Source organism: Tympanuchus pallidicinctus, unplaced genomic scaffold (genome assembly GCF_026119805.1).
Source record: "Tympanuchus pallidicinctus isolate F22 unplaced genomic scaffold, pur_lepc_1.0 scaffold1, whole genome shotgun sequence".
NCBI classification, from domain to species: Eukaryota; Metazoa; Chordata; class Aves; order Galliformes; family Phasianidae; genus Tympanuchus; species Tympanuchus pallidicinctus.
Window position 1 is genome coordinate 98,799,655 of NW_026294618.1, and position 23,184 is coordinate 98,822,838.

General features: G+C 37.2%; 1 protein-coding gene across 27 annotated transcripts in view; it reads left to right on the forward strand.

Annotated features, from left to right (window-relative positions):
* NRXN1 (neurexin 1) overlaps positions 1–20,179 on the forward strand; it is a 633,366-nt gene extending 613,187 nt beyond the window's left edge. For 17 of the 27 annotated variants that reach the window (XM_052667052.1, XM_052667663.1, XM_052667314.1 and 14 more), the window contains 2 exons: positions 4,259–4,346; positions 19,482–20,179. In XM_052667052.1, the coding sequence (XP_052523012.1) occupies positions 4,259–4,346; positions 19,482–19,789 (396 nt within the window). In that variant the 3' untranslated portion in view covers positions 19,790–20,179. The remainder of the gene's footprint in view (positions 1–4,258; positions 4,347–19,481) is intronic. The other 10 variants (XM_052667120.1, XM_052667749.1, XM_052668018.1 and 7 more) reach the window with 1 other exon arrangement.
* The last annotated feature ends 3,005 nt before the right edge of the window (positions 20,180–23,184 follow it).

Genomic DNA, 23,184 nt, shown 5'->3' on the forward strand with positions numbered 1-23,184 from the left:
TATTTACACTCAGTCATGCAAAAACTGAATGGCTCAGAAAATGGTTTCCTGTATTGTTTATTCACAAGCAAATTTTTTTTTTTTTTTTTTGGATGACATAGCATTCCAAGAGCACAATAAGAAGGGCACAGTCATAATTTCTGGTACTGGTATTGAACCTGTGATTGTAATCTTTGAGACAACTTGATATTTACCTACAGCTACAGCCTGTCACTCTATTTAAGCCGTAACTAGAGCATCACTTTTTGATCTGGCCAAGAGCTTTCTTGAACTAGTCACCATTTCCTTCCTCAGACAAGGTGGCAGATTGGTCATATTTTAAACTCCCTTGGCTAAGAGACAAATCTTGAAGACCTACTTTCTGCAAACAGACCTGACTGATGTAAGACTTACTCCTGCAGTGGCCACAGCCATGAGTAATTGCCAGAAATCACTTTGTGTAGTGACTTCTCACCTTACAAAGCATGATTTTTATGCATTTTTTTATATTGGCATATTGATTGTAAGCTTTTCATACCATCCTTTTTTCTGAAATGGGAACAGATGTCCAACTATTTAAGAAGCCACCTATTAGAGTGGGCTACACTTCAGATTATACAACCACAACCACTGAATGAATACAGAGGGCTCTGAAAATAGACAGAGAAGGGAGGTGAAATGAAAAGAAGTCCTGCTTCGCCTTCCATTTGTGCATCGGCTAGTTTGAATCCCTTTTTTTCAATCCCTTACAACTAGATTATCAGTTCTTAAATGAATTTGAACAACTTGCCCATGAGACATTCTAATCCAATCTTGTATTACAACAATACCAGTTGGATCTTATCCTATTAGGCACTCGCTGTAAATAAGGGATTTTCCACTGACTTTTAAATCCTTCATTAATGAGTATTCTCTAAGCAGTGTCCTGGAAATTAGCCATAGTGCTAGCAACAATTGCAGTTCACTCAGGAAAACCAATTTATTCTAAATCTTCCCATCCAAATTAAAAAGTATACAAAAAAGATAATGTGCAGTAAGTAAAACATTGTGCTCTTGTGTTATATATGTATACCCCTTGGCTGCCCGAGACCCTTAGATCTAAATCCTTCTCTCTGTTCAGGTGGATTCCTGTCAGTTAGAGCTCTTCTGCGCAGAGTGATTTGGTAGCTGCCCCAGTTTTTGTAATTTATGTGTTGCTTATGTTCTCTAGTGTTTTAGTTAATTCTTAATCCCATTTAAAATTGTGTTAAGTGGTCTAATGACTTTTATATGAAGCTTGGTCACTATCATTTCACTTCCTTTCACAGCTCGTTTGCCTTTATGCTAAAAATATGTGAGTAATGGGAAAGAGGTGTTCAGGGGAAAGCAGAGAATAGGGGGAGGTTGTGACACATCTGTTAATTGACACCTAAGCTGGAATTATTCCTGACGCATTTCTTACGAAGAAAACAATTTTCATACTTTACTTCTCATTCAAATACTGGTACTTGTTTTATTGTTTGCAACAAAATCCGTTTTATATCTTGTATTAACTTTGAAACAAAGATTATTTCATTTATTTGCTCAGAGATGCAAATCTTGGCATGGTATCTTCACATTTATTTTAATAGTTATTCATTTCTTTATCCTTAGTGTGCATGCACTTTTATCAAACAAGAACATCCCTTTGTTCTTGAAGAAGTGTGCACATTCTTTCCCAAGATATCACTAGAATTAGTAGCATCTTACAAAGATAGGCTTGACCTCCCTTTATAAGTAACTGAGCAAAGTATCTTTCATATGTTAAGTCACTTAAAATGTATGATGTTTCAATAGTTATTTTCTTGTAATTTTGATTACAGTCGAAACTGGACAAAGAGACTGTAGTTAGGTTAAACTCTGACCATAGTGTGCTACATAAAGAGTAACGAGAGACACTGTGATCCTTCTGTAACTCGACCTGAATGTTCAGCTCCAGGTGAAGTCACAAGAATCATGGACTTAACACATCCCCTGCGTGCACCAAAGCACCCTTAAACAAAAATCCATTTAGACTAGTTCTGAGAGAAAATAATTTGTTGCTATCACTGTTATGTATGCACGTGATGCTTTCTGCTGAATGGTATTCATACACAATTCCCTAGTGCTCAACTGGGAGTGTTCAGTATTCCAGCTGCAGGTCATACAAGTATAACATCAGCATTATGGACAGAAGGAAAAATATATGGCACTTTGGTTTTGCTGACAAAATTGAAACTGTTTGGGAGATGCATGGCTCTTTTTTTCATACTTTCTTATTACTGTAAGTGCTTTTTGAAGTACAGAGTTAAGCTTTTATGTGCAGGCTTTGTTAGTTGGTTACCTGGCTGGTTTTTTTTATTCTGTACTTTAGGAAAAATGCAGGCAGAGATTGGTTTTTAAGCAGATATTGATTTTCAGGTTTAAATGGTTGTCTTTTGGAAGAAGGAAATGGACATAAGAAATTCAGTGTGATGTTTGCAGCTGACTTTTGCTATAGCTATATAGCAGGAAGAATGGTCAACTAGAAAACTTTTTTTTTATGTATATATAACTTTCATTCCAAATCTGCCAACTTAGTTTGGCAGCCTTGCAGATTTACATAAACCTTTCCAACTATAAGGAAAGGTGGTCCTTACGATTAAGGCACTGAACTGTGACATAACATAGCTGTTGTCTGTAGCCATTTTGAATGCCTTCAACACATTATTCCATTCTATTATGTCTCAGTCTTCTATCTTTATGTGATTATAATAGGCTTTTCCTTGTTCTACCTCACATGTGAATAAATGTATTCCTGTATCAGTTTCCTACCTCACAGAAGTGTGGAAAGCGTACATTCATTAATATTCTTGAAGACAAAGAATTTCTTGAATTTCTTGAAGTCAAAGACATTCTTGACAAAGAAAAGCCTATTATTGTAATGTGCTTTGCTTTAGAACTTTAGTTAGAAGAATATGATAGATAACATTGGTTAAGCTTTGTCCATAAAATGCCAGGAGTACTGTATTTACATATTCAGACATAAACTGATGAGGTTAAACTTTGAGGTGCTAAGAGTCCTTCTCCGATGCAAACAAACATCCAAAAATGATATTTCACATTGACCAAAATGATCCTGTAATTGCCATACATATCATACAGGAAAGCAAGAGTGTTTTTTGCCAACTTTATCCTTAGTTGTATGTTTCAGTGTCACGTTTTCTTATTCTCCTCATGTATTTCCTTCAGTGAGGCGAAGAGAAGCTTGAAATGAGCAGAAAAGAAACATTTTACCCATAGGAAAAGCTTCTTCCTGAACTTATTAGTAATTGCTTGAGAAATGACCATGAGCATGACAGTTTATATTTCTCTGCTATTATTTCCCCTAATGACTGTGGATGTTCTTATTATATTTCTAAGTGCCTATTCTCAGAGGTGGCTTGAACAGAAGGTGCATCATTTTATTAGGTTCAGATTGATTGCCTCTGTGTCTCATTTAATATTTTCTTGTTCTTTCACAGTAAGGTAAGGTAGATGGAAGTCCCCAGTTTGCTTTTGATGTATTGCTCCAGGTTCTACCATCTGATAGAAAACCTCTGTTTTGATTTTTATTTATTTTTCTTCTTTTTTAAATACAAACTGTCCAAGCTAATTCTGGACAGATGTTCCTCAAATTTCTCTGAGCTCAGCACAGAACTTGGGCAATCCTTCACTTATTAAAGAAAAAAGGATGTTTTAACTGGTACTTTCTAACACTGTATATATTTACTATTGTTTTCTTTCCTTGCCTTTCTTCTCACTGAATAGTGGCTTTAACTCAGTAATAGTTTTGTTTCCTTCCTTTGGGTTGGTGTTGTGTTTTGGTTTTTTTTTGGCTCTATATCTGCAGCAAGTGCAATCAATATAATTTCAGCTTTAACAGCTGCAGGCAGCTCAATACTTTGACTTGTTTTTTAATGCTCTTTGTGTTATCAATAATATCATAGCAGAGACAGTTGAGGTAAAGAGGAAAGATGGGTAGCCTGAATGTGCACATTTTTTCCTTGTACTTTCTGTTATTGCATGAAAATATTATAATGTTTAAGGGCTTGCACTGAATATCTAACGCAGTTCCTTTAAAAACTGACAAGTGCAAATTGAAAAGCAGTGTCCCACTAATAGAGAGTTGGAAAGTGTCACTGTACCATTATTAAATCTGGAATGTTCTGGGCCTTGTATAAATTCAAGCAATACCAATGAGGACCTTAGAATATAATAAGCCAATTAAAATATACCTACTTGACTTTTATTTTCTTTGCAGACCACAGATGACATCCTGGTGGCCTCGGCTGAATGTCCCAGCGATGATGAGGACATTGATCCCTGTGAGCCGAGCTCAGGTGGGTTAGGTTAGTCAACTTTTTTACTACTTTCTTTTATTTCATATTTGCATGCTTCCATCTCCCAGAAATCTAGAGGGACAGTCCTTTCTTACCTAGTATGGATGAGTTAAATCACGGTCTTTATACCTATTACATGTATGCCAGCTGGGAGGGACAGTTTGCCATATAGTATTCAAAGGCAAAAGCCTAGAATCCATTTTTGGTAGTTGTGATCTGTGCAGGGTTATAGCTTACCAAAGGCTAGGCTCACAAAGGCATTCTGGGACCCCTGTAACTGTTGTGATAAAGAAGGGACAACTTCAATCAGAAAAAAAGGTGTTGCAATTGCTAATGCCTTAAGTATTTTTCCCAATGAAAGTGCATTATTTCAAATATTTTATTATGTCAGCAGTGAAAGCAATGTTCATTTTGAATTACTGTAATAGATGGTAAAAACCTGAATATAATAGAATACATCAGTTTCAAATTTAAAGTAGCTTTATGGTATTTTTCCAAACTAAAGACATCTACAAATTCTCTAAAGATTTGTTCTCAACGACTTCTTCTCCTAGTCTGTATACAGATTGCCACAAGTCAAGTGTTACACCTTGTACATGGCTTTGTTGAGCCTTATTTGGTTCTGGATGGCATCCTGTTCTTCTTTTGTGTCAACTACACTGTTCAGCTTGGTATCATAAGCAAACTTGATGAAGCTGCACTCACTCCTGCTATTGTCTTAACCACCAAATAGTCCTGCCTTCGAATCCCTTTCTCTCCAATTTAGAGATAACGATGTGGTATCCATGCCAAAGGCCTTGCACAAGTCCAGGTAGACATCAATTGCCCTTTTTTTGTCTACCAGTGCCATCACTCTTTCGTAAAATGCCACCAGATCAGTCAGGCACAATCTGCTCTTGGTGAAGCAGTACTGGCTATCTCAGATAACCTCCCACTCATATATACCTTAATATTGCTTTCAGCAAGATTCTCTCCATGATCTTCCCAGGCACAGACATGAAGCTCACCAGCTTGTAGTTTCCCAGGTTTTCCTTTCTCCCTTTTTCGAAAATGGGAGAAATGCTTCCCTTTTTCCAGTCTCCAGGGACTTCACCTGACAGCCACAGCCTTTCAAATGTGATGGAGAGTGGCTTGGCAGCCACATCAGACAGTTGCTCAGGACCCTGAGATATATGTTATCTGGCCCATAGATGTGTACACATTCAGTCTCAAGACACAGTCTTAGACTTGCTCTGCTCTTAAAGCGGGAGGGATTTTGCTCCCCCCTGCTCCTTCCAACAGGTTCAAGAACACAAGAGATGTGAAAAGCCCAACTGCCAATGAAGGCTGAAGCAAAGAGCTCACTGAGTAGAACTTCAGCCTTCCCTATGTCTGTTGAAGCCAGTTCTTCCTTCTCATTTATCAGGAAGGGACACAGTCTCCTTTACCTGGCTCCCAATAAGCCTCTTGAATCCCTTCTTGTTATTTTTCACATCCCTTACCAAGTTTAGTTCCATCTGCGCCTTGGTTTTCCTGATTGTATCTCTCAAAGTCTGGACAGCAACCCTGCATTTTCTCTGGGCCACACGTCCCTGCTTCCACTGTTTTCCTGTTCTATCTCACCATTCGTCACTCAGCTACACTTCTCATTTTTATTTATTTGAGAATGGTTTTACTGTTTCATTTCTTGGATCCCAACTTCTATTGCTTTTTTTTTTTAAAAAAAAAAAAAAAAAGCATGGATTGGCACAAGAATTTTGTTCTCCATAAACTCAATTGTCTGGATCATTTTATCTGTCATTCTGCACATCAAAATGTCACTTGTCCTCCCACTCTCGACTCTTAAAAGCTATTAATTTGCCTCCTTCTTCAATGGCCTTGTCCTTTTCTCATATATGAAACAACATCAACCAAAAGGGTTGGTGAAGTCATAACTTCTTGCATATCTGTCTCCCTGAAAATTTAATCTTAACCACTTAGTCTTACAAATAAGATTTCTCCATAGGTAGTCCTGTAGCAATAAAGCACTGAATAATACTGCAGTCCATACAAATAATACTCCATCTGAATTATACTGCAGTAAACGTCCACTCCTACCAGTAGGCTTAAATTTAAATGAGAAAAACATAATATTGTTGACAATGGCAGAATATTATTTTCTTGATTTTGGGGGATAGGAAATGCAAAATGATATGACCCTCAGTTTAAATTTTTCACATGGTTCAGTTCAGCTGTTTTCCCTTAATTTCTTTCACAAAACTCAGTTGTTTCTACATAGCCAGACCTTCACCTCCTCACTGAAGCTGGTGAAGCTCATGTTTCCTACCAGATACTTCCAGAAGGAAGATAGTTATAGAATCTATATGATTATTAGGACAATTATACTATTGTATTTTCACTTGAGAGGCCATAGCTTGAAATTTAATTAGATTTCTTCTCTTGTTTAGTGATGATCATTCAGTATACAGCATACTCATTAATCTCACATCAATATTTTTCTAGAAAGAATACATTGAAAGGATGACCAGAGCCCATTTGATTTTATTGACAGAGCTATAAGCGCACGTTTTCATGAGGATTGCCCATACTAAGCCTATTCCTAGCTGCAGTTCTCAGCTCAAAGTGGAAGACTACTCAATAAATCATTTGAATATTGTAGACCTATATATCATAGATACTAGTCATTAGATAGATGTTACAAATTAGCTAGACTTATGTTTAAAATAGGACTTACTTTGTTGGATAGATGTCTTGCAGTTTGTAGTTGGTATTAAGTCTTGGTCTGCCACCACAAATTTTGTTTGCAGTGCATCTGTCTTTGAAAGAATAAAAGGAAAGAAGCTATTTGCAACAAATTTTATATAGGACATAAAAGTGTAGACCACAGTAGGAGGTGCTAAGCAGCAATCCTAACAATTTGTCTGGGACATAAAGTCACAAACGTCACAATTGCAGATTTCATTGTGACTGCTAAATGTGCCATAAGTAGATGAAGTCATAACAAATTTATTATCATGCGAAAGTTAGTCAACGTATTTTGTTTCCATTATGTTTTGTGTGGTAAAGCAACATGTATTGCTTTTCTAATCTAAATACTAATAGCAACACGAATAGTAACCTTAACTGTTTCCTCTGCTTCTTGAGACTGAGGAAATAGTAAAGTTTTTTTCATTTTGTAGGCAAGTTATGATTAATAATAGTGGAAACTTGTCCAGAAAAAAAAAAAAAAAAAAAAAAGAGCTGGGATGACTTAATAATTTTACCTAAAAAGCTATAAAACTGTGGGTGGGCAGATGGCCATTTTGCATGCCTGCAGTGCTGTTCCAGCCCTTCCTGAGCTTTGTGCAGAGTTCTGATTTCTGTAGACTTGCAGTGGACGTGTGTTGCACTGTTTATTTGTCCCAGTTATGTTGAGTAGTATTTTATTTGTTAGAATTTATCTAACCTCTTCTGTGGATATGGAAAGATTCAAAAAAGCGGGGCCCAAACTGGGTCAAATGAAGTAGAGTCATGGAGTTTAATGGCAGGAAATCCTGATGATGGTCAAAGCCTTACAGTTTTTAGCATATGACAAAACAGAGTTTTTGCTGCAAATTACAGTTAAATCCTCTCCAACTCAGGAGTCAACCAGGTTTTAAATTAGAATTTAGCTTGAAAAATCTCTCTGGATGGCCCCATCAGAAATGGGACACATAGAGGAGGAACTCTGCCAGCATGTATGGTATTTGCTAGAAAGCATTAGCAAAGACAACCTTCATAGTGAAAAAGTGGCGTTTTGGTAACAAACCAAGCTATTCATCAGCTTTCTACCACCAAAATCTCATGTGTTGCAACAAGAGAAATTAATTAAGCATCTCATAATCAATGTTTGCCTGGCTAGAAGCTCTTGGATTCCACTTCCCAAGGCAGTGATTGATTAGTGTCAGACCCTGTCCTGTACTCAGTCTCTAGGGAAAGAGGGCAATAGCCAGGGCAGAGTTCAGTGCTGCATGCAAACTGGTGCATTTGTTACCTGTCTTAGCCTTGATTCTTGATCCTGCAAAAGAAATGGGATTAGATTATTTCCCACATTATTATTTAAGGACCAGTAATAGGATAGATGCTTACAGACTGATCTTTGTGCATGTATTGATTTTCCGACACCTTGGCTTACTTATTGCATCACAGAAAACCACTGGCAGTGTTCAGAAATATGCAGTGCATCAATGCAGCCAGGAGAAAGAGGATAAAGCCACTGCTTAAGATGTCTTTTATAAAGTATGCAGTAGCATTCATTCACTGCTCTGCGGATGGCTTTGTCCTGTAAGCAGAATAGTATAGGACTTTGCATGTGCAGACTGCTTCCTCCGTATGTATGTTCCCTTCTGTGTTATAACATGTATTAGGCAGATAGAAATAATGGCTAGGAACCATACATTCTCAAACACTTTGTGATGCTTTAAACTTGATCTGAGAACTTAAACCTATTTTTTCTAATGAGCAGAGCTGTGAAATACGGACAGTGAAGGATTTCTTTCCGTTAATAAAAGTTTTGCACTTCTTTTCCCGTTGCAAATTATTCACTGTATTCCTGATTCAATTAGCAGCAAAACAATAAAATAAAATTGCAGTGTGAGGTGAAATTACTCCTATAATTTACACACAAGTGTAAATGCCTTATTTAATAAACTGGTTGGAATGCATCATGCAAGGAGCTGAAAGAAAACAAAAATTACAGTTAGTGTTGTATCAACACTGATCTCTACCCTTTGCCAGCCACATTACTGAAACACAGGGACGTTGAATAGAATTGTAGCTTTCTAGCCAGTCTTGAGTGTTTTCATACATTTCTTGTGTTAGGAGTAACTAAAAACACACAACATACTGAAAGAAGGGGTTTTCTTTCACTCTAATAAATATTTTTTTCAATAATTAAGAAAATTGTAATTCTCTAATGCATTATCAGTAATTTTAGGGATGATCTGCATGCCCATGCTCTCATATGTGCTTTCTTTGTGTAACCTCAAGTAGTGCATTGGATTTATGAACAAAGAAAATAATTTTAAAGTTTATTTTTAAAGCAAACTTTAAGACAGAATTCAGCTGTTGCAAGCTAAACATGCCTTTTAAACGTGGACAATTCAGATTTTTACTTCTTGCTGAATATATGTAATTCAGAGGTTATAGTACAATGCCTAGAAATGATAGCACAAGTTAATGCATTCTAAGGTCTATTAATTGCATTCACAGTGACATGAAAGTATCAAAATTCAAAATATGGATGGGAACTGAGGGATGAATTTTTTTTCTGGACATAGTGGTTTTCTATCAGTGTAATATCAGTGACTCACTGGGCTCTAAGACTGGTAAAAAAATATCAACATCAAGTCACTATAAATCATACAAAGTTCTGTCCTAACTTGTACAAGAACTTTTCCATTGGTAGAAAAATTATGAATGGAGTTTCTTGTGTATAAGGTATTCATAAATCTACTCACATCTTTTGTGATAGTTGAAGATTCTCCTTTCTGTAATGTGTATATGAATGGCATCCATTCATAATGTAAATAATGGGATTATTACTGTCATATACTGTTATATACTGGTATATGTTCAGTGATTCCCCAGCTGAGATGAAACCAGATGGTAATGTTTCTGGTAATTTGATGAAACTGGAGGGGTGGGCAGTGTTAATTTTCACTCTTTTAAATATGTAAAATACTATGGCTCAGTTCTCAAGGTATTTACACAAAAATCTGAATCATATGATCCTGTCTGCTAGGACACTTGGGCTGGGATGAAATGCAGAGAAGCAATCCAGGCACTTCAATAAAATGCCTACCAAGCAAACATACAGTCCTTTTACTCAAGTGTAGTAGTGATATGTTAGCCAGTCAAGGCAAGCATACAATCCCTGCAGGAGATAATGTGAGTCAGAGGAATTGAACAGCAAGCATTTTAGAGCTGCGGATCACAGTTCTGTGGGCTGGGCAAGGCTTGCGGAGGGCAGGAGATGCCCACGCACGTTCAGCACACACAGCAGTGGAGAAGTACAGGTTTGTCCCATTGCTGGAAAAATCGTCTTGCAATCCATTCAGTATTCTTTTTCTCTTCCTTTTTCTCTGCCTCATTACATAGATATGCATCAACTCTTGAGAGCTTCCTCAATTTATCTAGAAATTTCACAGAAAACACTGTTGTTAGCATACAAGTAGTTGTCTGACCTACAATTTTTGCTACTCCCAGATATAGAACTTGTCTTACAGATTATTTCAGCATTAACTGGAGAGGGTGACAAATCCAGGAAAACTCCAAAGAAAGAGAAATCTAGCAAATCTCAAAATTACTGAATAATTTGTTGACTGTTGATGTAGTGGGTTTTTCAATTACAAAAAAAAAAAAAAAAAAAAAAAGGATCCATGACCATGTTCTTTTGGACAAAGTCGTCCTGATGTCAGTTCAAGACTGATAGTCAAGATTTTCAATTATACAGCAAATTACATCCCAGTGTTCGATGCGTATGTCACTGATGTGTAAAGACGTTCAGGGCAGTTTGAAGCGCTTTTGTGCATGTTTGAACCAACATGAAGGATTTTTTGATGCATGTTTCAGAAGATAAACTATATACTTCATTAGGTGCAGTAATCCTTGCTTGCTTGTTATCTTACTTTCTTTAAATACCAAATCACAACTGAGTCAGATCTTGTCCCATATGTGGCATGTGTTGATTGTTCCAGCTGAAAGTTTCTGAACTCCATTACAAAGCAACCTCCTTTTCATCTTCTAAATTCTCTTTCCTATTTGGAGTAGAACCACAGTGCCAGAACTGGTTGTCTTTTTTGGGGGGTGGGGGGCAGCAGGGTGAAATGAGGAATTTTGGAAAGGTAGAGGTTTTGCTTGTGCAACAATTAGCTGCTTGAATCTCAAACAGGTTCCTTCAGTTTTTATGGAAATCTGATTAAAAATCCAAAATTTAAACATGTAATTGTTAAAATTGGTCTTTTTCAATAAGCGTACGCTTAGGATCAGGGCTACTCTTAGAATGTTGACATAAATATGTAGTTCTTGTTTCTTAGTCATGATTCTGTGATTTTTGGTTTTCTGTATTCCACATCATACCATCATGTAGTGCACTGGGAGTTAAAGTGTTAATGCTCCAATTCTGGCTACCTGTCCCTGTACTATTAACTAGATCAATCTATGCCCGTGACACTCGGAAATTAGATTCTATGCAACTGGTACCTTGATTAATGCAAGGCAACTGTGTTCCATGAACTACTCTTCATTCCAGTTTGACTGCCTACACCTAGTGTATATATTTTCTCCTGCACTATTCTGTTGACACTGGCAGTACTGAAGCTAACTTCATGTCACTTTGTAACACAAACACATTGAATTTGCCTCTTTGTGGGGAAAAAGATCTTTTCTCTGCCCTGTTTATTGTCACTTTTCAATGGATATGTTAGTAGAAGAACAGCATTTTGTGAAGGGATAAAATAGCTTATAGCCAACATGATGTTGTTCCTCTATGCCAAGCTTGAACAGTACAATTTTAAATCAGATACTTAAAATTCTGTAGGAAATTTGCTTTACCTTTACTATTTGGAGGAAGGATTAGATAGGTGAGAATCTGAGGCAGCCATCCCTAGCAAACAGAGAAAACACAATTTTGCTAAGAAGGGGTAACACTGCATATATGACAGAAGTCAGAGGTGTTAGAGTCAGGGGTCTGAATTAAGTGACCCTGGGCACTTCCTATAGCGTGATCTTTTGCAGCTTAGTTATTCTGCATTTGGACCGGGGACTTACAGGTGTGCGAGCAAACCATTATGCTTCAAGCTAACCATTTGAGGTACCTGATAAATTCAATTAATACAGTGTTAGAAGGTAGTTAGTGTATGCCAGCTGCAGCTTATCAACTAATTACCATGTTAACAGACTGCTGGCAGCAAACAGGGCTGCTTACCCCACTGCCAGACAACAGAGATAAGGGCAAACTGGCACTTTTTGCTGATGTTTTCTAGCAATCAGAGCAGAGAGAGTTTTCATTATCTCTTGTGCATATATAGTAGTAGGACCATTGCTGCTAATTTTCAGCTACTTGCTTAGACCTAATTTAAACTTCTGCAGAAACACTGCATTTTTAGTGCGTCATCTGACAACCTGCAGAGTGGCAAGTGAATGCTGCCAAGTTGGAGAAGTAGTTATTCTCTAAGGATATTACTCATAAATGGAAGCAGGGAAAATTCAAGGAAAAAATAACCTGTAATGAGGATGCATGGACCCAAAATTGTCTAACCCTAGGCTATCTCATTCTAACTACACAAAGACCTGAAGTAAGTCTTGTTCTGCTGTGTTGACATGCTGTCCTGGCCCATAGATTTCAAAACCTGCACTTCTCCAAAGGTTAAGAGCTGTAGTCTAGATTTGGGAGTTTGGGTAGCTTCAGTGTAAACTGGCTTGAGCAGTAGATTCTGATCTACATACAAGACATGTTGTGAAAATACGGCCAAAAAAGTTAGAGAAAAGGGATAAACAAAAAATAAAATAGAAGCAGTAAAAATATATGAGAATTATATTCAAAAGAAAAGCTTTTTAGACCCCTCAAACTTTTTCTTTGTGCTGACACCGGTCAGCAGTACTGCTTTACAGATGATGATGACAGAAGCAGAGGTAAACACAGCAATCCTTTTTTTTTTTTTTTTAATGTTTTAATATTATTGAGAAAAAGAATATGAGGGGGAAAAAAAAGAGCGTTATTTGTATCAATCCTGAAGTCCATTTAGCTTTCTATTCCCAACCCCTTGGGTAACACCTGAGATCTGAGAAATAGTAAGATTCAGGCTCAACAAGTGTAGCTATAGCTGTGAGTTGCATCCATAGCCTTGTTTGGCAGTTGTAGCTCACTATCTGTATATAGTATGTGAATGTCTCAAAACCTTGGACCCTTCTTTTCCCAAGCATATAATCAAGTTTATTATTAGTCAGTCTGACTTTATGACAGTAATTAGAGCAAATTAAATGCAGTGTGCACAGACGTTTCTCTCGTCAGCGAGCAACTGCTTAGTGAAGGAAAACATTCAGGGGATCACCCACAATTGCAAAGATCAGTGAGGGTATGAGCATCTCCAGCTCATTTCATGAGCAAGAATCACTCCTCGCTCTGCAGGACAAGCCATCAGGTTTCTCACTCCTTATGACGACGTTCTGGTGTTCCCTTGCAGAAAACTGCTTCCTAGATTAGGTAGTTTGATTTGTTTTTGTGTTGCTTTTTGTTTGTTCTGTTTTAAACAAAACGATAATGATAAGAACAGCAAGCAAAGAAGCCTTTATCCTTTGCTCAACAGTAAAGCTTTCACTAAATTCTGTGGTTTCCAAGTGTCACTGTCACTAACAATACAAGTTCTTGGTACAATGAAGCCATTAAAACAGCTATGGCCAAAAAATGTCTCTAGTGCCCCTGCCCTTTCCTTGCAGTAACACTGGTGTTCATCCTACCCTTCAGAGAGCTAGAGCTGCCAGCAGCCAACGTCCTCATTTAGTTTTCCCAGCTGTCTCCCCATTATTAGAATTACTTACCTCAAGCTGGAATATTTTATCAGAAGTATAATATTTTTGGGTTTTCCTTATGTTATCTTATTCACAAAACCATATATTTTTTCCATTTAAGAGTACTTTGATTTAAAATCTACACTATCCATTGACTATGCTGACCAGTCAAAATTGCTGAAGCGAAGTTACAAATTACCAAAGCCCCCCCAGAGCACACCCAAAAACAGGATAAGTTACTTAGAAGCAAAGATGAATGATGAATGTGGAAGTGGGAAGAATTAGGGCTGATAGTTTAAGAATAGAAGGAGAAAATATCCATATTGTGAGGCAAGGAACACTGAAAGAGGAGCAATACAACTAAAACCAAAAAAAAAGCCATGACAGTAAGAACCCAGGGATGACGACTGCTAAAAACACGAAGCAATATATTGGTTCACGTTTTCCGCTTAGGCTAAAATTGCATTCAGTTTGGCAGAAAAATGTTTTCAGACAACCTTCTTATTAAACTGCGTGAAATATATTCTCCCTAGCTCTGCAGATCATATCAACTTGCAAAACACATTCTTTGCATGTCTTATCAGTTGCCGCTGCACTGCCAACTAACCCGTCTCCCTTTAGAGTTGTTTTGACGTGTAAAGAAGGTCGAGATCACTTTCCCATGTCTCAACCACAGGAAAAAAAAATACGCTATGCACAAAACCTGAAGTTGTAAGATGGTGATAGAATTTATAAATCATTTGATGTCAGTATGGCAGGTCACTGTACTTGGAAATAAACGCCGTACTCTGTGCAAAGAGGGAATGCATTGCTTCCTAATATAGGAATTACTGTTTTTATCTGTGGATGCTGTTTTGCTGCTCAACTATTTTTATGAGTAGCAAAATTAGTTAGCATCACTTTAGAGGCATGTTAATGCATTATATATTTCCTACTAAAAATGTGCAAGATTTTGATTCGTAGGAAGCAAAGAATCTGACTTTGTGCACCAAAGAGTAGTACAGATAGCACAATAATTTTATCTGAAGCACCTTTGAAAGTAAGTTATTATCTTGTTCTCTTAAACTCAGCAAGCGTCTGACAGATTTTTTTAGAGCAAATGCATTGACGTTATTCAAGGTGGGAAATGTGTTGCTCCACTCCCAAGCACCACACCTTTCCACCACGTCTCTATCAGTTTTATGTGCATCTCTCAGCTCCCATTCTCTTTGAATCCTGATGTCAAAATGACCAAGGAGTGCAGCATGTATGTTCAGCAATGCGTTTGCTTTGTGGTATCTCTCTCACATGGATTACATGTGCCATTGGATACAGACAATTCCAAATCTGATAAAAATTGGTCGCTGAGATTCAACTCAGAGGAATTACCTCCTGCTCTTTCCCTCCCATGACAGCTTGTTCTTTGCTGGACAGCCCCTAGGGTCCCCATTTTTGCCTCCTTTCAAGAGCTAATTGAGGCCAATGAGGAAGGCAGTAGGCTGAAATATCCCTGTATTCAGACCGGGGTGGGCTTGCAAGTTTGTAGCAGATCCTCATCCTGTTTTTGCAGTTGCACCTATTCCACTTGTTCAGCAAAGGAAGCACTGAAGTTTGTTTTTCTGACATAATCTTTGTAATGAGCCATTGAAATTGCAGCGAGCACAGAAACCAGTTCACTAGAATCCAACAATGCTGCAGAAAATCAACCACAAACAGGTCTACAATGATAACATGCAGAGTGAAAATTAATATGTGTCCTGTAAATAATTGCCTTCATGCCCCATTGCAAACAGAGTAGTTAAACATTCTTGTCTTGTGAGTAATTTCCTATTCACAGTTTGTGGGAAGGTATAAACGTAAAGAAAACACTTTTGGGGTCCATTTGCTGGATTTTTTGTTTTGTTTTTAAGTCTGCTAATTTCAATTCACAAACACCATGGGAGCCTGCAATTCCAATTTTCTTTTCACAGTATTAATGAAAACTGGGCACTGAAAATAGTTAGCTTTTTCCCTTTAAATTTTAAACCGCTTTAGAAGTACAGGCAAGAATAATAACTTTCTAATCCATTACTACACAATGCTGAACTGTGTTCAATTGCTATTATTTCAGTATTTAAGTTTTCTTCATAAGTGGTAGAAGAGGCTTTTAAAAGTCTGTTCTAAGCTGGCCTTTGAGGTAGTCCAAATGTGCTTGTCGTATGCTGTTGAGAAGATTTGTGCTTCAGAGCAGATGCTGTAAGATGGGATCATTGCACCACAGTGGGTCTTTTTATTTTTTCTCACTGTGGTGATGTGGTCTGCACATGGTCACAGTCCTAACACTTTTCTCTTGATCCTCATTTCAGTATCTTCAACTTCAGATAGATTGTTTTTAGAATATTTTCATGACTTTTATACTTAAATATTGGGGGTTTTTATTATATTTAATCTTGATCCACCTCCAAAAATGGTAGCTTATCATTCAAAAAACAGGAGCCAACTACCTGGTTCAGCTGCAAAGATCCTGGGCTGAAATCTGCATCATGTGTTTCTCATAGTGTTGGGAAGCAAAGAGGAAGATTTCTGTAACCTGCTAACTGTTACTTGCTCTCCAACTATGTCATCTGTTGTGCATGCTTGCAATAGTTCCTCTCTTGCAGGGGAGAAGATATCCAGGTAAATTCACATGAAGGTCCTGCTTAAATAAGAGGTAGCTGTTTTCCAGCAGTGTTAATGGCTGGAGATTTGCTTATTTACGTAAGATACAGAGGAAGCTTTTGTTGGCCTTTTCCTCCCTGTCTGGACATAGGACACTTGCTGTATAGCACTTGCTCTGTGAGCCTTTCCAGCCGCAATGCTCACAGACAAACCCATGTGCTTTTTAAAACTTTCCTCATATTTCCTTCTACTTCATTTGCCTTGGAAGGTCCTGCTAGGTTAAAGGTGTATTTTAACATAAGCAGAAGAAAAATAGCAAGAAGGCATTTCCTTTGCTGAACTGCTCCTTTTACAAAAATCCAAACAAATGTAACAGCAGATGCTTTGAAAATGTTTTAAGTTTAAACGAAATTGTTGTATTGGTTGAATGGTCCTCAGACAGATGGGCTAAATGAGATAATTGTGAAAACATTCTTAAAAATAAAAGGATGCCATCAGGTGAAAGGCAAGAGTTTAGGTAATGATGAAAGTTGTTCCTTACATGTTTTTCAGGATGCAGTGTTAAAACATAATTTCCCTATAGATGGGTTATTGTCATTTAGTGGATGTTAATTTAATTTTAACGTTAGTGATGGCGTTTGGTCCAAATGTGTGTATTTTCAGGAGAATGAGAATCTGTTAGTCCATCAGGTATTAACAGAGTTTACTCAGTTTCTTCTGTTATTTCTCAGTAATTCATTTTCCTGAACCCACATGCAGTAATATAAGACTGTCTCATTTTCATTCACTATGAAAATACTAGGAGTCTATTCTATTGCTTAGGTTGGAAAAGATCTTAAAAATCAAGTCCAACCGCATCCTAACCATGCTACTCCAACTCCAATGTCTTTACACCTTATATGTAAAATAATTTCCATTTGCTACAATAGACACAACAAAGAAATAGGATCTAATATGCTCACAACTTGGAGCTAGGCCCCAGTTCTTAGTCGGGTGACATGTACTCTGAAATGAGAAAAAGTTCTTGAGCTTTTTGAAGCAAAGTTGGTTCTGTGACAACCGGTTGTGGAATAGATCAATTGTACCAACCTGTAACAACTAAGAAGTTGCAGAGGAAAAAGATTATAAAATTAAAATACTATTTGACACAAATGGCACTTCTCTTGAATCTCTCTGTAGCAACTCTGTTCTTTCAGCCAAATAAAATGTCACCTTCTTTGAACTTACAGGGGACAGCTGCCAGGAAGCGGCTTTCTAACAGTAGCAACACAAATCACCAGTAAATAATTAATGAGTAATAGCAAGGTAGAGAGCCAGCTTTGTTTTTTTTCAAGGTTTGTGGCTTTTTTTGCTGTTTCATAACTCACAGACTTGAGGAAGTCAATGGGAAAGCATTGGAAAGCACAGCAAAGCAGCTAGTGGACGCTTTTAATTCTGGTTGTGCAAACTCATTGTAATTGTCTCACCAGTGTAGATGTGGTGTTATCTTTAATGTAGCATGCTTAAAATCATCATCTTTCCATCACATCTACTGTGCAAAAGTAACCTTGGGGCATAGTATGCCTTTGTACACCTTAAACAAGACCCTACTCTAAATATACTTCTCTAAAGTGCTTGTTGTAGCAAGGACTGATCAAGCTGACAGTATGGATACGTTGTAAACCTAGCTTTTATACATACTCTTAAGTAACACTTATACTATACTGACTGTATAAAGTATAATTAGTTAAAATGTGGTTTCTGTAAGCCAGGCTAGATGTTCAAAGAAAGTGTTTTGCTCTATTCTGTGGGAAGCCTTGGTTCACTCACTGCTCTTTTCTGGCTCCTGAGCTCAGCCAAGGCTGGCACTGCTAGGGTTCACGGCCTCTTGGGCCTTTAGATATGCTGGTATAATTAGAGAAATGCTGTACAGACCCAGGTCACTTTGTTGTTGTCTGAGATATATCTTCCGTAAAATATGGCACTTACTGCCACTCAAAGAAATCCTATACAAAGAACCTGCCCTCCTTCATTCTGCTAAGTGAAATAAAGAAAGGGTATAGTGGGAGATGTATATGCATTGCATGTGATGTGGGCATTTAACCTAAAAATTCCTTCTGGAATTGGCTTTCATTCACATGGTTTGCAAGGGGATAAAGTATGTCAGACAGCACAATAGTTCCTATCAAGAAGACTTCACAGGTTGGTCGGTTCTGTTCATATAACTGAAAAGAATCTGGCCTGAGATGTGGGTTTTCAGAAGGCTAAACCCTCGCTCTGTGTCATTTGAGAGGTTTTTCTGGCGTTGGGAACGTCTGGTCAGTGAAGAAAAGAAGGAAGAGAGAAACTGTGTGAAAAAGTTCTCTAAAGTTCAACCACATTCAAGGAAGGCTGTGAATGATGAAAGAGAAAGGTAGAGTTGAGAGCATTCAAAAATAAAGAGAAGTATAATTATGAAAAGAACAATAGAAGGAAAGGAGGAATTGAGAAGCTTGTTGACAGGAATTTAAAGAATAACTGAGAATACTTTATTTGTAGCCAGCTTATTTACTGCAATCATTTTTTATTATGGGGAATTTTGATTTTTCCCCCCATTCTTTTTGCTTGTATGTTTTATTGTCACTATCACTGTTCTCACAGTAACTACAAAAGAGTTGCTTTTTGTTCTTTAGAAAAAGTGGCAAAGGAAGAGGGAGAGAGCCTTTCTTCCCAGACCAGTGTGCTGGCACTTAGATTCAGGCATGCCTTATTCTCTGCTTAATAACAACGCTTGGAAAATTGTACTTCTGAAGGCTACTGTTACATTTTCCGTGTTGCTCTTTTCCTTGTTTAAAGCCTCATTATTCCCACTAACAGACATAAGAATAGAATAGGCTGCAAACCTGAACGCTTCAGGACCGGTAGGGTAGGGGGCATTGGCAGACAGTCCCGACCTAGTGAGTGCCATGAGAAAGATGCACGGTAGTAGCATGTAGATATGACTAACTCTTCAATGTGCAAACTCAATAATAACCACTCCCTTATTTCATTATCTACCTACAGCAAATCCTACCAGGGCAGGAGGAGGAAGGGAGTATCCTGGCTCATCTGAGGTGATTCGTGAATCCAGCAGCACAACAGGCATGGTAGTTGGGATCGTGGCGGCAGCAGCGCTGTGTATCCTCATTCTCCTGTATGCCATGTACAAGTACAGGAACCGAGACGAAGGATCGTATCACGTAGACGAGAGTCGAAACTACATCAGTAACTCAGCACAATCCAATGGGGCTGTAATCAAGGAAAAACAGCCCAACAGCGCTAAAAGTTCCAACAAAAACAAGAAAAATAAGGATAAGGAGTACTATGTCTGATCTCAACATCTAAATGAACGCTTGTATAGAAATAGTCTTCATTTTATCTGAGACATAATACAAACTTATTTACTTTACTTTTTATGAAGCACATTCAAAAACAAACAAAAAAGACAGGGAATGCAATCAGAAAGGAAAGACTGTTTTTAAAAACAAGCATTTCATGCTCTTGTTTTTCAGAAACGGGAGCTGATAAATTCCCTAACATCCACAGTGTTTTCATTTACTCTGCCTGTCTTTATGTTGCTGGAACAGTTCTGAAAGACAATGATGGCACCACGCATTCATAAAGCAAGGAGTATTACTACAACATCAAGGCACAATATGAAACAAAACAAATTTAAAACAAAACAAAACAGGAAAAAAAAAAAAAAAAAACAGAAAAAAGAAGCTACCTATGATTCTGGATTTAGCCAAAGTGCTAGTGCTTTCTTGAGAAGTGAGTTAGTCTTATTGTCAGAGAAGACTGTCATTATATATGGTGACTCAACAAGCAAACATAGACAGTTTGCCGTCTGGTGCAGTGAAGCAGTGATTGGAAACATGCATTTGAAACAAAGTGCTGGCTTTTCTGAAGACTTATGTAGAAATACTTTCAAAAAGCCCCTTTCTGGTTGTGAGGAAAATAGTACGGAGGCCTTATTTTCAAAAACAAAACAAAACAAAAATCTGGAATATAAGGCACATTTCCACAAAAATAAAAAATAAAAAAAGAAAGAAAGACGAGGAAACAAGAGGGCATAGATGCAATCATTGGGAAATTTTCATGCACGCTTAATATGTTATTACATATGTTTATATAAAAACACATCTATATGTGCTTTCTGGACTGTGATAAGTGATGTTTTATAGCCTGTTGTATAGAAAATGCAAACTATATCCGCTCTTCAGCCATTTTTGGTAAACTCAATGTTATAAGTGTTGCTAGGTATAGAGAGTTTTATGACATCTGGAGCAACAGACATACTTCAGTTTTTTTGCAGCCATTATAAATTGTCACAGACTTTTTTTTTCCTTTGATTTTTCTTTTTCTTTTTTTCATTTTAATTTACAGTGTAGTGGTTATACTAAGGGGGACGTGTATGAATGTATATAAGAGTCAGCTAATTTTTTTCTTACCTGTACAGCCTCTATTCTGTTGCAATTAAGTTCTTGTAGTTTGTATGAAAGAAGTGGACTAGAAAGCAAAAATATATATCTATTGTAATTTTTCTTCTCCCTCCTATCCCCATCTCTCGCTCCCGATTATGCATCAATGAAGTTGATCAGAATAGCCAAATTTCCTAGAAATATACTTTCATTAATTAGCTAAATATTTAGAGACTGGTCTTTGGCTTACAGTCAGAGCTTCACTATTGAAGAGCATGGTTTGCCTTACAGGAACCTCTTCTTACAAAATCATGAGAATGATGAGTTTCTTGAGAATCTTAGGAAGTATCATATAGTGTTGATCTGGCATTCAGTTTTACAAACAACAGTTACTATAGCATTGAGTGGTATAAGATCTACAAAGACCCATTTTAATTATCCAGGCTGAATCTACTGCAGAATTTACCCCTTTCTCTAAAAGAAATAATCTTGAGGTGCACGATAGTGTTTTTCAATGGTGGGCATTTTGACACATAAAGAATATTATTTAGCTAAGTTGATTGTGCAGTATTGCAAGGCGTCATAACCAGATAAATATAAGTTCATCATGTTTTAAAATAATAGCTTTTCTCGCATATATAAAGCATTAATGCATTTTAGTTAAATGTATTAAATCTAATGCTATAATTTACATGTTAAAGGGTTGTTTTGATTTATTTTTGTTTACAGTATTGTTTTGTTAGGTTCACAGCAATAAATCATAGCGTAACATTTTATTTACATGGAAGTTCAAAGGGAGTACATTAGACAGAAAGAGGGTAGTTTGATGGAAAGCCAACCAAATCATTGGAAGACCTCCTGAGACGGAATATAGATGTTCACACTTTACAGGCAGGAAGGAGGAATATAAAATCAGCTTTAAACAGCAGGCACAAAACTGGTACAGCTATCTATGTGGGAGTCAGAGCACCTTAAAAATACATGTAGCTGACACAAAAATGCCTCTTTTGAAGGTTGCCAACCTCAACAAGGTGTGTTATGTTGTATTTATGAAATGATTTTTTTTTTTTTTTTCAGAGAAATGAGAACAGCTTCACAAAATTTATTCAAAACTCATTGCATAGATGGTTGTTCACCTACGGCATTTAATTCTTCCCACCTTTGCAAGACAGCTGTACTCAGGGAAAGGCAGGGTAAGTTATACTGATGGTCATTGCTGGGAGCAAGAGACTTGAGCTGGAGGCAGGAGAGAAGTTGAAAGCCAGGTGGTGGTCAGTATTGAAAGATTTCATTGCCTGAAGAAATGTGGAAAAACAAGAATAAACTGATGGTAGGAGATGGGACAAGGCAGAATACGGTTTGGGTGAGATGGAATGGTCTTTTCTGCTTGGTATTGATTGCATTCATGAAATAGCATGGTTAGGTCAACTTCCAGGCAGTTTGGTAGATTAATCTTTAAATAAATCCACACATCAAGGAAAAAAAGTTCTGTTACTACCATAAGAAACAAACACAATTTTAATACTGTTTCTGAAGGTTCTCCTATTTCCTCTTTAATTTCGTAATTTAGCAAAAAACAAATATGGATATATCAGAAGTGCCAGCAAATGGATTTAATATTCCTTTGTGTTTAAAAACAGCAGCAACAACAAGCAAATAGACATAAAACAACTACCTAACATAAAATTGGATCCCTACTCTATAATAATCTAATTTGTTTGACTGAGATGGCTTCATTTCTATGACTGTATTGTGTTGCCTTTTTTAACAAAACACTAAATAATGTGTGAAACTTTCAACCCTAAGACATCGAAGAGAAGCCCAATGCCCCTAACCTTATAGTGCTTTCTGTGATAGATATTTACGATTTTTTTATTTGTTGCAAGGCCAATTTATTCATTATCGGAAATGCTAAGCAAGTGGAATTTACTGTTTTGTTAATAAAAATGTTTCTTAATACAAATGCTGGCTTGGCTTTTTTTTGTTTTGTTTTTTTGTTTTGTTTCGTTTCTTCCCTCTCACACTTCGATCTGGGGTTCCAGTTCATCTGATCTGATAGCCATGAAAAAAAAGTTGGAAGTGATAGAAAAACAAAGACATTCATGTCAGCAAAAGTGACCTTCCATAAATCTTACGTTCAACTTGCCCAGTTAGAAAAACACAAAATCAATGATGTATTGCTATGCAGAACTACTTAATTAGAAAATACCTATTTTTTTCCTAATATCAGGAACTTGGAACTTAATATTGCCCTACTTTGCCACCCCCAGACTGGAAAAAGAATTCCCTTCCTTTTCCATGACTTT